This window comes from Talpa occidentalis, unplaced genomic scaffold (genome assembly GCF_014898055.3).
Source record: "Talpa occidentalis isolate TD23 unplaced genomic scaffold, MPIMG_talOcc4v2.1 talOcc4.2, whole genome shotgun sequence".
Taxonomy (NCBI): domain Eukaryota; kingdom Metazoa; phylum Chordata; class Mammalia; order Eulipotyphla; family Talpidae; genus Talpa; species Talpa occidentalis.
Window position 1 is genome coordinate 112,617,856 of NW_023602073.1, and position 15,559 is coordinate 112,633,414.

The following is a 15,559-nucleotide window of genomic DNA, read 5'->3' on the forward strand; positions in this document are numbered from 1 at the left end:
AAGGGTGTTGATCCTCCCACACCCACATCTGCTGTGAAGAGTGTCAGAGACTGTTGGATATGCCACGGTTCATACCTAGCCTCTCAGTGCCGTTCTTTATCCTCCCTCAGTACACCCAAGGGAGATAGCAGACCCTAGGAAGACAACTAGGTGTTTTTCCAAAACACACCCATGGGGGTCTGCGCGTTGGGCGGCCTCTGCCCACATTCACGTGTCCGGAGGGCCGGGCTGCGGGTCTGTCTTTTTTGCAGCGGCGGGAGAACAGGGCGACTGTTGCGGCCGGAGTCATGGCAGGACAGGCATTTAGAAAGTTTCTTCCCCTCTTCGACCGAGTATTAGTCGAAAGGAGTGCAGCTGAAACTGTAACCAAAGGAGGCATTATGCTTCCAGAAAAATCTCAAGGAAAAGTGTTGCAAGCAAAAGTAGTAGCTGTTGGATCAGGCTCTAAAGGAAAGCATGGAGAGATTCAACCAGTTAGTGTGAAAGTTGGAGATAAAGTTCTTCTCCCAGAATATGGAGGCACCAAAGTAGTTCTAGATGACAAGATTATTTCTTATTTAGAGATGGTGAAATTCTTGGAACGTATGTAGACTGAAATCAAGACTGAAATGGCATGATGTGAAGCTGCCCATTCCACTCAAGTTCTGAAATCTTTCATCATGTAAATAATTTGTGTCTCTTTTATAATAAACTAATGCTATCCAAACTGTGATGACATCCAGTGTCTCTAAATTTAGTTTCACTGTACTTACATAAACATTTCCAAATAAAAGCATATAAATGAATGGTAAAAAAAAAAAAAAAAAAAAACACACCCATAGGGACCTAGCAGCTCAACAGGGAAGTACCTCCCACCCAGCCTGCAAGCACCTCTCAGTGGACTACAACTCAGCAAAAACAAAGTAAACAATCCACTCAAAAAATGGGCAGAAGAGCTAAAAAGACACTTCTCCAAAGAGGAAATGCAAATGGCCACAGACATATGAAAAAATATTCAACATCACTTGTAATCAGGGAAATGCAATTCAAAACCAAAATGAGGTACCCCTTACACCACTGAAAATGGCACATATTAAAATAACTAGCAACAACAAATGTTGGCAAGGATGTGGAGAAAAAGGAACTTTCCTACGCTGTTGGTAGGAATGCAAACTGGTCCAACCACTATGGAAAGCTGTGTGGAGGTTCCTCAAAGTAATAATATCGGAGCTTCCATATGATCCAGCAAGTCCACTCCTAGGTATCTACCTAAAGGACATGAAAACATTAATTCAAAAAGATACCTGCACCCCTATGTTTATTGCAGCACTTCTTAAATAGGTAAGCTATGGAAACAACACAAATGTCCAAAAATAGATGACTGGATCAAGGAGATGTGGTACATATACACAATAGAATACTATCCAACAATCAAAAAAGATAAATTCATGCCATTTGCAGCAACATGGACAGAGCTAGATGGGTTCATGCTCAGTGAAATAAGCCAGGAGGAAAAAGAAAATTATCTGATGGTTTCACTTATAAGAGGAACATAGGGAACTAGATAAGGGATCTGGGAAAAAATAACAATAGTTATAATATTAATAAAACCAACAAAATTAGCAGGCAACCATAAATCAGAGACATTCAGGGCGGGGGAGGAAAAGGGATCAAAATGGGGGAAAAGAGCACAAGGAACTATGTTGATGGTTCACAGGTGAATTGGTGTTGGGAATTTTTTTTTTAAAGATTTATTGATTTATTTATACAAGCACTGGGTACAGTCAGAAGTGCGGGAGGGTGAGAGAATTCACCAGAGTCAGAGTGGAGAGCAGAGAGGGCAGAGTGACGAAGTACACTGCTGAGGGGAGCAGCGGGCGGCAGGAGAGGTCTGCGCGCCATATGGGACCCTCAGAGCTGGGGATCAAACCTGCGCTGCAGAGGCTGAGGGCAGCTTTGCAACCCAGTGCTCAACTGCTGCGCCACCGGTAGGCCAGGTGTTGGGAATTTTTCAGGGAATACAAAATGAAGTAAAAGATATAAATAAAAAATAAAAAAAAACAACTTAAGTACACTAAAAAAAAAGACCTCAAAACTTAGATTTTTAACTTCATTAACTTTTCTATTTTTTTCAGGCTTCCATTTCATTGTAAGCATTAGACAACATCAACATTTTTACCACCCACAACACTGAACATCCTCTTTGCTTTACCATATACACAGACATAAATGGTATATGAAAATGTTTTCCTTTCCATTAACAGTATTTAAGTTGTTAAAGTACTGTATTAGTAGTACCTATGACAAAAAGGAAAAATTAAAAAACAAAGATGTCTCTCATTAAACAGACTAAGGCTCCAACAGGCTCATTGATTTTTTTTTTTTTAAAGATTTATTTATTTATTTATACAAGCACTGGGTACAGTCAGAAGCACAGGAGGGTGAGAGAATTCACCAGAGTCAGAGCGGAGAGCAGAGCAGAACAGAGCAGGCCGACTGACAAAGCAGAGGGCGTGGCAGGAGAGGTCTGCAAGCCATGTGGGACCCTCGCCCTGGGGGCCGGGGATCAAAACGGTGCTGCAGAGGCTGCGGGCAGCTTCGCAACCCAGTGCTCAACCGCTGCGCCACCGGGGAGGCCCTATATTTTTTTAATCTTTTAAATGCTAGTACTACTAGCACCTTTTCTTACATACACCGCAAGTGCTGCAAGGTAAATGTCTTTTCTTGTTCCATCAAGGCTTAGCATCAACAAATAGCATCAATGCTTAAGATAAAATTTGATGTACCTTATTTAAATATTGTTTGAGTGTCAAAAGTAGAGATATATACACACTTAAGGTGCAATTCTGAGCAGAACCAGTGACCTGAAATTTAACCTTATTGCCCAGTCACCATTATAAAAAGTATCACCCCTTTTGCACATTGAAAAAAACTCTGTCTTGAAGCACATGCTAATATTCTAGGTATACAAATACTCTGTGGGAGAAATGGTCTCAAATTATAAAGTGAACTAAAAACAAACTTTTAGCTTCAAAATAGTGAGAAGGCAGAGAGGACAAAGGAGAAATGATAGGGAAGTAAGCGGTACAGAAGGCTAAGCAGAAAAAGATATCCTCCTCAAATCTTTGTTCTGGAAAAAGTGAGGGAAGAGCGAATCCAGCTCCTTAAAAATGTCTTCCTTGGGCCTCCGCGGTGGCGCAGCGGTTGAGCGCTGGGTTGCGAAGCTGCCCGCAGCCTCTGCAGCACAGGTTCGATCCCCGGCCACTGGCGAGGGTCCCACATGGCGCACAGACCTCTCCTGCCGCCCGCTGCTCCCCTCAGCAGTGTACTTCGGTCCTTCTGCCTGCTCTGCTCCCCGCTCTGGCTCTGGTGAATTCTCTCACCCTCCCGCGCTTCTGACTGTACCCAGTGCTTGTATAAATAAATAAATAAATCTTTAAAAAAAAAGTCTTCCTTGTGTACACAAGAATTTCCCAACTGCAAAACAAGATTATAAGAAAGATTATAAGAAAGGCAGGTAGTGGTATAAAAGAGAATGAGGTCAGTTTTTATTTCTTCAATTTTTATTTCTCAGCAATGAAAGTATTTTTAAACAATTTTTTTATATTGGAAAAATTAACAGCTCAATCCAGGAAACAAGACATAATGGAGATATGAAACCAGAAGTTATCCCATCTCATGCAACCCACCTAGAGGCCAGTTGCTGGACTCACTTATCCCTCCCTCTTTCCAGAACAAAGATTTGAGGAGGATGTCTTTTTCTGCCTACATTTGTTGCAAATTCCACAACTTCACAGACGGTGAGTGATGTAAGATGTGAAAAATAAAGTTCATTATTAACTTTCTCAGGAATGAAAAACTTAAAATACCTCTGAATTAATGCCTCAGCACTGAACACTAAAGCGAATATCAAAAATCTTTGCTAAGGGCCTCCCCGGTGGCGCAGCGGTTGAGCGCTGGGTTGCGAACCTGCCCGTGGCCTCTGCGGTGCCGGTTCGATCCCCGGCTGCTCCCCCGCCACCGGAGGAGGGTCCCGCATGGCGCGCAGACCTCTCCTGCCGCCCGCTGCTCCCCTCAGCAGTGTACTTCGGTCCTTCTGCCTGCTCTGCTCCCCGCTCTGGCTCTGGTGAATTCTCTCACCCTCCCGCGCTTCTGACTGTACCCAGTGCATGTATAAACAAAAACAAACAAACAAACAGATAAATAAATAAATAAACATGCCTCTATTAAAAAAAATTAAAAAAAAAATAAATAAATAAATAAAAAAAAAAAAAATCTTTGCTAAGAGGCATCTCTTGTTCTTGAAGACTGCCCACCTGTGTCTATGCATGTTTCCCTGTTTCCCTGTTCTCTTTTCCTTAATAAACTTGCCGTGTTTATTCGGTGTTTAATTCAATATTATTTTTTATCTAGCCTACACATGGTGGCACACAGACCTGGCTCTTTCATTTTAGTTGCAGCAAAACATTCACAATTTATTTTCAATGTATTTCTTAAAGAATTTTATTTTTAAGTGAGGTTTCATTTAACGTGTTTTTTTTTTTTTTTCCTATTTTCCTGTTTCCCTCCCTTTGTGGCCTTTCCTATCAACACACACAAACACACACACACTTTTTTCTTAGGCCTCTCAAGCTCCAAATTCTGCTGGTAAATGTTCTGGAATCACACTTGTTGGCCCTCATTATACAACAGACTAAGATGCAGAGTGTGGACAGAATGTACCTGAACTTTTGACAGAACTCCTTCTGGTGCAAAGTTACCTATAACTCTGAAATTTTCACAACTGAGCGTTAGCATGAAAATTTTGGGACTGTGTTTGGAACGTTGTGTTAATTTCCCCAAGGAATAGCAATTAAAATGGCATGCTAAAAACAAAAACTAATAGAATGGTGTCTGAATCACCTCTTAATAGTATGTTTCCATTGACAATGCTCTTTGGCTATGCAATGTGGAAAAGAAAAACAAATGTGAACTCACTCAGAAAACTTGAACTCTCATAATAATTTGATGTTGAAGTTGAAATTGTTTGGATGAAAAATGCTGCAGCCTTCCTGTAATATTGTCCAAATTCTGGATTTAATTAGAACTGCATTCTTTTCACACACACACACACAATTTGTATCTACAAGGTCAAATCACAAACCTGAATGATCAAAAAAATTTAGTTATATATTTTTAGGAGAAATATTACATGTGCCTCATATATTGTGACAAATCTGTTACTTTTACCTCATTTATGCTTCAGATCTCAGTGTCAACTAAATAATTAAATGCATAGAAAAAAGCAGCTCCAGCGAATTTTCATCTGCTCCCTTCAAAAATAGGGTGGTTTTCTTTATAATTGCCCACAAGCTAATAATAATATTTGTGGAACATTATAGATAACACAAATTTTATAGTGGGCAATTTATGCAAATAAAACTGAGCCAATGGTTAGGAAGTAACTGAACTTTCAGACTTTCTTTCCCATGGGTGAGTGGGACTTTTCCCAGGATGGTGGGAATTACAAACAGCCACATGTTCAAAATCTGACCCCAAATTGAAGCCAATCCATGCCTCCTCTATAATCTATGACAATAGCTTTAGAGAGGAAGATTTAACAGCTGGGTTTTGTAAACTATGTGGTTATCTGTGATTTTAAATCCCCATTCTGGATCAGACCCCTTGCTAGAAATAATAGAAGACCTGGGTGAGTATTACGTGCAATTTCTGTGTTCTGTGTCAGCCTAAGAAAGGATGCCCAGATCTGAAATAAAGCACAGACCATAATGACAGTGATCAAGAGGTAATGAGGAACCTGCTCTTGCAGTCTGAAGCACACCCTCAGTGATAACATTCATTGTTCCAGAATAGGAACATTCAGAGCATTGTGGCATAGAACAAGCCTTCATGCAAATCCTCAAAACAGACATTGTGTGAACATAATACATCAGCACATATTATATATGCTAATTTTTCATGATGCTCTCATTCTATAGCTTTTCAGGGATAGTGTAATGATAAGAAATGTGATTAATTCAAAAAGGAGATGATGAGAATGTTCCGCAATAAAAATAATGAAAAAAAAAAAAAGAAAAAGCAAATAGGATAGCCCCTAGTTGAGCAGGTAAAATAGATTAAGCAATATAAAGGACAATGGGTGGCACTTAATCCATCTTGGCAGATCTGAGAGTCTGTTTTATTAGGGTATTTTACTATTGACAGACTTTCTATTAAAATGGAAATAGTGTACATAATATGCACTATAGGAACTCTCCACATATAAATCAGCTTGTTTCTAGCTACTTGCCATTCTTCCCAATCATGTCAATAAAATTTGGGACTACAGAAAAATTACAAATTTGTAAAGCCCTATAAATCTCTATGAATTGTATACTGTCTTCCTTTCAAAGTCAATGAGTTAGAACTTTTTTTGATTATTTAAGTTTCTTCTTCCTCATAACTATCAAACATATAATACATTTATTATCATGACATCTTGCACAATATTCAACATATAATATTTGTTCTCTTCTCTTTCTCATCTTTCTTTCTCCCATGGTATCAGCCTGCACTGCTGTTTATGTGGCACTGTAAAACGAAGTGGCATGAGGAAGAAGTGACTATGAAGAGTACAGGTAATTTTAAAAATAGAAATGTTCTTATGTAGATATTTTTAAAAAGAGGTGAGTTCTGATAATATTAAAGTTCCTTCTCTGAAATTATTTTCCTTCTTTTACCCATCACCTTGCCCAGGTTTTTCTGCATTCTTTCACTCTACTCTCTTTTGCTTCCAGATGACATTTTTCATATTCTACTATTTTTTTTCCTTCTCTTTTCCTCTTCACACTGACAACTAATGCTTAAAGGTTGTTTTCGCTCTGCTCTCTCTTTGGCTCTTTTGTGGGAACTCTATTGTAGGTGAACCTTAGTATGTCTAGTAAGATGAGTACATTCCCAGATTTTCACCACAAGGATATTTGGAATCCACATTTTAAAGTGACTCATTCTCAAGCAGGTGACATTTTACCATAGGAGCAATATACTTTTGGATTTTCATTCCTAGCCAGAATCAACCTCAAATGAATCATAAACATGATCAACAATGTCTTTAAAGTAATAATATAACTTCAAACTTCTAGAAAAGATAGCTAAGTTCTAAGGCCTAAGAAATAGATCTCAGTATATATTGATGACTATATTATTAATCACCATTAGAAAGTTCCAGGCAAAAACAAAAGGCTGTCTTTAATTTAGCTTAAACCTAAATGTGCTGGGTATGTGTGATGTATGACAAATAGAAATAGAGCATTTCTGAGTTAAATGCAAACAGAAGTTACCTCATTCAACAATATACTCAATGTACAAAATGTACTTTATTAAGAAATGAATTCTAATTTCCATCTAAGTACGAGACATGGGATTATTTAAATATCTCGTCTTAAAAAAAAAAAACGAAGTACCTAATTTTGTTCAAACTATTCATGGATATAATGATGTCTTTTTGCCATGTTGAGGAGGTAAAACTACAGTAACTGTTATTCAAGACTCCTTTAGCATAGATTATGTATTAGTTCCTGAAAAAAGCCATAAGCAAATCATGCAAAGCACTGAAATTCTCAGATATTGCAGCTAAATGTAATTATTTGTTTTCCATATTCTTGCTGAAATTATTTTTCATATCATACCTACCGACAAATGATATCTAAAAAATTACCTGTTTTACGTAAAGAATCAGAAGTTTGTTCATTTATCTAATCCTAAAGATAATCTAAGTCTCTTTATAATTGGTGTAGCTGTGGCACTGCCTCCTAAATAAAATATACCAAGGAATGCTGAAACAATCAACAAAGATACTCTAGGAAACAAAACAAATCATATGTGTATAATTCCCCAGTTCTGAAAAGCCACTCCTTTGTTCACTTCTGACAACCTAAGTGACAACAAAGGTTCACACATAATATGTACAGATCATATGTATACATATGTATATATATAAAACGTGTGTTACTAGCTATGTTTTGCCTATAAAAGAGTCTCCTAAAAAAAAAAATGTTAAATTTAACAGCTAGTTATCTTACTTCTGGATATTTACCCAAAGAAAACAAAACCATTAATTCACAAAATAAATAACAGCTAGTTAACTTACTTCTGGGTATTTACCCAAAGAAAACAAAACCATTACTTCAAAAAATAAATAACCATCCCCATGTTTATTACAACACTATTTCAAATTGCCAGCAGCTGGAAAAAACCTATGTTCCCATCAACAGACAAACAGATAAGGAAAATGCGATGTATTTACACAATGGAATACTACTCAGCTATAGAAAAAATGAAATCCTGCCATTTGAACATGGATGACTTTAGAGTATCTTATGTTCAGTTAAATCATCCAGAGAAAAACAAGTACCATATGATTTCACTCGTGGTAGAAACAAACAGATGAACTAAGGAAAACAAACAAAATTTTAAACTATTAGATCAGTTAGTTGTCACCAGAAAGGAAAGACAAGAAGAGGGTGGGTAAATTGGGTAAGAGACAACAATTTCATAGTGAAGAATAGAATTGGAGTTTTAGTGGTGGGCTTAATGTAGTATATACACATGCTGGTTTTTAAACATGTACACCTAAAACTTATATAATGTTGTAATGTTACTTCAATAAAAAATAATAATAATGAATGAGTGAAATTATTTTTTAATGGATCAATATACACAGAGAGAATTTAATTAAAAAATAGGGGAAAATTAATACAATTGCTAATCAAAGTCACGGTGTATATTTATACCTGTACGTAGACATATGTATATACATTTGCATGTATGTGTGTGTATATTATTTCGACTCCTCAGAAAATTTGAAATTAAACACAAATTAAAAAGCAAATTAAAATTGCTGCCAAATCAGCACCCTAAATTATTCTGGCTTCGTATCCTTCAAATTACCAAACATCCTCTTTTGCCAAGGACTAATGAGTTTCCTTGGGTACAGACTTCTATTGTTGTCACCCAGAAAGTCCCTAGAAAACAAGGGAAATCGATCACACTAACCCCCAAGTACAGAGGAAATATTTACAATGGACATAGGAGATAGGAGTTTCCTTGATATTTTATTTGAGTGTTAAAAATTATTTGTGCATTCATGGAAATATAAAATCAATGTAAGAAAATAGTATTATTAGAATAAGAAAGAAAGATATGAATTGTGCTATTTAGAGTGTTTAGCATGCTGGAGTTGTAACTTGTTTGAGGAAATCATGGAAATAGGTATTTACCATGTGCCTTCGTAGAAAATAACAGCCTATAAATGTGTAAATTCAATCATGAAAAAATACAATCAATATGCAAAATTCTTTACTTGCATATAAAGAGATTGCCTTCTAATACCAAGGATTAAAGGAAATCTGTTTTCATCATGATGCTGTTTAGTATCAATGAGGTACTTCAATTCATTTCAACTGAGATTAAATCTTAGCATCCCATCCAGGGCACAAAATCATAGCTGGCATGCAAGATACACTGGTTCTAAAGAGAAAACAGATGAATAGTGTAATTGCATTTTCAAAATACTTTAAACAGCTTTGATGCCTGAGAAGTCACTTTACTTTTTGCCAACAAAAAATGCCAATATTCTTTTAATCTTAAAAAAAAAAATGCAGGTTTAAAGCAAGCTTCTCAGAAATCAGTATGTATTCAATTGAGACAAAAATTTTGGATAATATAGGCCAAAATCTTATATTACTACCATAAGTCCAGCATAAACCATTTGACAACTATGTGTTAAGTTAAATGTAAAAGAAATTCTGAAGGATTTTTCTGAAAGTATGTCTCAAGTATCTGCCCTGAAAATATCCGGCAAAGGAAGTTAACAAATAGGCTCTTGAGTTTCATAAGTATCTTCACATAAATAATTTCTCCCTGCTGGCCCACAACTGCAGTTCACAACTCAGACTTTGGGAAAATAATTAAGGAAAAGTATCCTTTGTTTCTCAAACTAGTTTTGCTATGGGGAATGTATCATTGACTAAAGGAAAGTAATTTGGATTTGAAATCATAAGATTATTTCTGAATCTTAGTTCCACTATTGGTCTTAAGATGAAGCTGGTCTCATAGCCCTCTACACCGACTTAAATACCTGTCAAATTATAATAAGACTTGGTCTACCCATCTCACAAAAGGTGTCTTAAGTGTCCACTATAGTATTGATAAGAAAATAATTAGCAAACCATAATTTGGCTCTGTCCTTTTGGACAGTTCATCTGTTCCTCACTGTACTATCCAAATAGTGTTTTATCAAAATTCCCTCTCTTAGTGTTTTCATTTTATTTGAGCTACCTGCAATACTCTAATAACTAAGACTTGATTGCTTGAGCAATTCACGTATATAGCAACAAGGGGCAAACTGTGACTCTCTCCTTAGTGAGGTGGGCAGCAACTGTTCCACAACAAGGGATGCATTGAAGATCTTCAACTGCCTTTATTAAGGCAATTACCACCACAAAATCTCCCATTTGGGTAGTCTGATTCTATGGGCAGCACTTCCCAGGTGATTGTTCTAATAGGACCTACTCCTAGCAAAGACCTTCAATATAGTTTTGTTTGTTTGCTCCCCAGAGTTTCCAACACTCACCCGGAAGCATGGGCATCTCTCCTAATATGCTCCATGTTTCTTAGTAATTGCAATTCAATGTCATTGTCTCACTACAAATGTTTGTTAAATATCTTTAATTTGCATCATACTGTATTTGATGCTAGGAATAAAAATGTAAAAAGAAATAATATGGCTATCCCCTTAGAAATACATAGGCTGGCATTAGCCACACATTTAAAAATAGAAGATTTTGGGCCTCTGGTGTGCAAGTGGTTGAGCGCAGCACTGTGAAGCTGTCCATAGCCTCTGCAGTGCGGGTTCGATCCTGGCCAGCTGAGGAGATTCCCACATGGCATAGTAGACCTCTCCTGTCTCGCCCACTGCTCCCTTCAGCAGTATATTTCAGTCAGTCTGCCTGTTCTGTTCCCCACTGTGTCTCTGGTGAATCCTCTCACCCTCCCACACATCTGGCCTGTACCCCGTTCTTGTATAAATAAATCTTTAAAAAAAATTAAAAAATAAAAATAAAAATAGAATATTTTGGCTAAGTGCTCTACAGTGGTCTGATCAGGAGTCGGGGGAACATGGAAGACAGATATATCTAACTTTTAATGGATGATTCATCACTTGGTTTTCTCTGTGACTTCCAAGCCCAGATCTTTCAAGAAAATAGATGAAGACTTCTAAACCCGAGATTCACAGATGTCATCTATGCTATCAAGAAAGTTCTGAAAGAATTTTGAATATATATGTGTTTTCATATCAGTGATAATCTCAATTATCTAAATCACCTTTTCCACTTCCACAAACCTGGTTCATAATAATGATGGTTAAAATTAAATAGACATTTTATATCTAACCCACTCATGAAGATGAAATCATTCCTGCTTATCTGATCACTGATTTTTTTAAAAGCTATGGGGATATTTTTTACCATCTCTTAATCACCTGTAACTATTCTATTATTCTGTAAGATGGCTAGGGGGGTAAATATATCAAAGCAAGGAAGGAGGCATTCATCTATGGTGTCCTCTTCACCAAAAGCAGCCTCACAAAAATCCAAGACTCCAGAATTTGCTGATTTTGCTTTGCCAGCCCTGAAGTGCAAAATCTGGCCCTCATTGCCACGTTGCTGTGGCTAAGAGGCTGATCTGATGACCATGCGTCTCATTCTGCTACCAGTCAGCAGTGGAGTTTTTGGCAGAAGTAGAAAGCTGCATTGAGGCAGCTCTTTAAGAGTCAAGGGAAATGTTGTGTTCTGTTTTAGAGAAATTACAAGGGCCATTACTTCCAACTAAAGGTTATTCCTGTACACTTAGCCACCGATGTCATTAAAGATGCCTTCATGACCCAGGCATGAGAGCCACAGAGCTGTTCAAAATCCCAGTGCACTCTGACAGCAGCAGATTGCACAGCGAGGAACAGCAGGATTTTGTGTTGAACTTGACACAGGAGAAAAGTTTTTCTTCTTTTTAAAGTAAAGGTTGAGCTTCATCTGTTTATGACACAGTACTCAAGAAGCAAAATGTTTCACATCATAGATTTCTCTTCCAACTTCTTGGAATGTTCATTTCTTTGTCTAAAATGAGAGACTAGATGGGAAATACAGGCAATGCTTAGGCTACTGAAATAAGGTAGGTGGCAATGCTAAAGCCATCTTTATAGGTTGGGGCATAGATGCTTTCTAGAACTGTTAGCTGGAAGATGCACTCCACTGCTGGACACTCCAGCCTCCTTGGCTTCAGTCATCTCCACCACTCAGGTACAGTAGTGCCTTCTGGTAGTTGCTGTTGGTATCTTACTGGATGTAGGAGTACAGGGACTTGCTGTAATTTTTTCTTGAATTTAGACCAGATTTTCAACATATCCAACTCACTGCAGGAAACCATGATTGTAATAATGACCTTATCACAAGGTGTGTTGCCCTTCAAAGTGTTGCACAGTTGGCTGGCAAAACACTGGGGCTTGCTCTTAATGCACTGGACCAGACTCAGAAAAGCATTTTCCAGGTCTCCTTTGACCCACTTCTGCCCTCTTGTACTTTTCAAATACTTTCTGGAGGTGACACACACACTGTACTCAGTCATGGAGTTGATCCCACTTGGGGTTATCAGTTCCTTTCCTTTTCACTCCAGCATAATGGAGATCCCTGGCATCTTGGTCAGTGAGTTTATAGTCAATGACAGAGCCCTCCTCTGCCCTTCTAACATTTGCAAGGGCAACTATTATCTTGCAGAAGTCACCAGAAGTGTTGGAAATAATGTCCTTCTCTAAATCCATCTGGTATATTTCTTTGTAGACTCTGTTAACATTCTGCAACACCTGGTTTGTCTTTCAACAAATAATCTCAATGAGAGACTGCTCATCAGTCCTAGCCCCTTCATGGAGGCTTTCAAATCCAAAACATCATACTGACCAGGTATTTCCAATAGGCCCAAAATCATCATCTCCAGATGGCCCGACAAGGATGACTTCAGTGTTCATGCAAGTTCCTTTTTGGTCTTTCTCTGGTGAGTGAAAGCAATGTCCTATGTCTTCCATTGCTGTGGTTGATCAAAATGTTGATGCTGCTTATCTGATCGCATCAACACCTTTGGTCTTGATGGCTGTTTCACTCTTCAAGGTGTACACTTTGACAGACCCATATCACTTGGTGGAGCATGATCACCCTCCAAGTTGAGTTTGAGCAGAATTTCATGAACAGTAGACATTTTGAAAGAAGCTGGGCAGGTGCCAAGACTGTGAAGTCTTTAGATGTGGCGCCAAGAAAAGCTTTTCCACAGAATTTTTTCAAGTAACTTTCCCTTGCAATTTGGAAAGGAGGTCCTGGCCAATGTAACCATCCTTAATAGACCTGACAAGTCTGACTACAGGCAGTGTCAGGAGAGCAAGAAAAAGAGGAGCGCCTGGTGAGCCACCCCCAGAAAAGCTTGAGTCCTGTGACTTCACTCTGGATGGCTGAGCAAAGGCAACGGCACTTTATGAACTTTGCAGGAAGTAGCAGCAGCCTGTTTTCAAAGAAAACTGCAATCTTCTTGTGGGCTTTTTCCTCCTTCTATCTCATGCATTTCCATGGAACCTGCCTGTAGCAAGTTGAACACCGAATTTCTTTTGAAATAGTTACTTTCTAGGATGAAAATCCTATGTTAATAGCAGGTCTGTCATCCAGCTATAAGGACAAGTACAAATTGTGTTCATCAATATTTTTCAAAAACCATTTAAACAATAAAATAAAATTCAAATGCTTTTCCACAGGGGAAAAAAAAGTGTGTGATGGGTAGGAACAGCAGGAATTCTGACATTTTTTTTTACTTTAGACTAAATTAGGTATCTGGTTGTCTATGTAAGCCTAAAGAACTTTTAATCAATCAGTCAATTAACTTCTGATACACTGTATAGAATCCATTAGGTGTGTTTTTATGTGTTTAGTATAGAGAAGATATAGCATTTTAGAGTACGGACCTCTTTCCAAAATTCCAGAGGTCAATGGCATCATAGAACCCCATTTTTAATGGGTATCAATACTCAGATAATAAAATATGGTATATGTTAATGAAAGTTAATCCCTATAATGCTACCTAAGTTATACTGGATATATTTCTCAAAAAAAAATAATAAAGAGAAGAGGATCATTCTTCAGTTGCATCCATTGGGTATCTTTAAAGTATCTATCAATGGAGCCAGTTTGGTATTGGATAAAGGACACAAATGGGGGCGGGTTCAGGGGTCCTACCTGTGTTCCCCCTTTTCTCTGTAATTTTGAACAGGTCACTTATCCTCTCACGGTCACAGTTGTTCCTCCATAGTGCAAGTCAATTTCTTTTGCTTTTCCTACCTCAAATATATGTGAGGTGGGAAAATATAAAATGAAATGGTTGGTTGATGTTAATGTACTTTACAAATTATAAGATGTTATACAAACTTAAATTGTAATAAAAATTCTTAAGCTATTGTGTGCTGGTCTAGATATACATAGAAAATATAAATGCTTTCATACCTACCTACACACACACACACACACACACACACACACACACACACACAAAACCAGAGGTCTGAGAACTGTCATTTATATGATGCACACTTTTATATGTGAGGAAGCATAGATTATGTGAGGTATTGGAGGGGTGCAAATGAAGACACATAAGTTTAATGGACTAGAACAATTGTTCTGAACTCTATCTTACTGATAATCTCTATTAATATTTTTCAAAAAATTTAAAAATTAATATTTTTTTAAAAATTAAGCAAAATTGGTGTCAGTATATTATTAGGTTTATCACAGATTTAGACAAAATATGTATCACCATGATAGTACAAAATTAAGAGCCAAATTGTTACATTTCAGGCTTCCCTGGTGGCGCAAAGGGTTAAGTACCGCACTATGAAGCAATCCATAGCCTTGGCAGCACAAGTTCCATCTCTGGCCTCCAGGGAGGCGCCCCACATAGCTCAGCAGACCTCTCCTGTCTCGCCCGCTGCTCCCCTCAGCAATGTATTTCAGTTGATCTACCTGTTACCCACTCTGTCTCTGGTGAATCCTCTCATCATCCTCTCCATCCCCCCACCCCCACCCCACATCTCTGGCCTATACCCCAGCTCTTGTATGTAAAAATAAATAATTTTTTTTTAAAAATTGTTACATTTCACTGAAATTAAGTCACCTGACCTGGATGGTAGTGCATACCTAGTATAAATACTTAAAACAAAACCTCAAAATATGGAGTTCAAAAATGAAAAAGAAGAGATTACTATCAACCTTACAGAAAAAAAAAATGATTCATAAAAGAATACAATGAACAACATTATGCCAACAACTTACAAAATCCTGGAAGGACAAAACAAGCTACCCAGACTGTTTCAGAACAGAAAACAAGAATAGTAAAGAATCAAAATAAATTAATTAATTAAAAGCTACGCATAGATGATGAATTCTGCCAAACATAAAAGATTTAATGCAAATACTTCACATCACTCCCAAAAAACAGAAGTGGTAGAAATACTTCC

The 15,559-nt window shown here is 37.6% G+C and overlaps 1 protein-coding gene and 1 pseudogene across 1 annotated transcript; one reads left to right on the forward strand and one right to left on the reverse strand.

Annotated features, from left to right (window-relative positions):
• Nucleotides 1–282: 282 nt before the first annotated feature.
• LOC119253412 (10 kDa heat shock protein, mitochondrial-like) lies at nucleotides 283–590 on the forward strand. The gene has a single exon (XM_037520953.2). It carries the CDS (start codon nucleotides 288–290, stop codon nucleotides 588–590), a length of 303 nt encoding a protein of 100 aa, XP_037376850.1. The 5' UTR covers nucleotides 283–287.
• Nucleotides 591–12,293: 11,703 nt separating this feature from the next.
• On the reverse strand, nucleotides 12,294–13,269 carry LOC119253413 (annexin A2-like; annotated as a pseudogene).
• Between the last annotated feature and the right edge of the window lie 2,290 nt (nucleotides 13,270–15,559).

What these genes read in the sequence shown, in the direction of transcription:
- LOC119253412 (XM_037520953.2), top strand. Translation starts at nt 288, where the DNA reads ATGGCAGGACAGGCATTTAGAAAGTTTCTTCCCCTCTTCGACCGAGTA.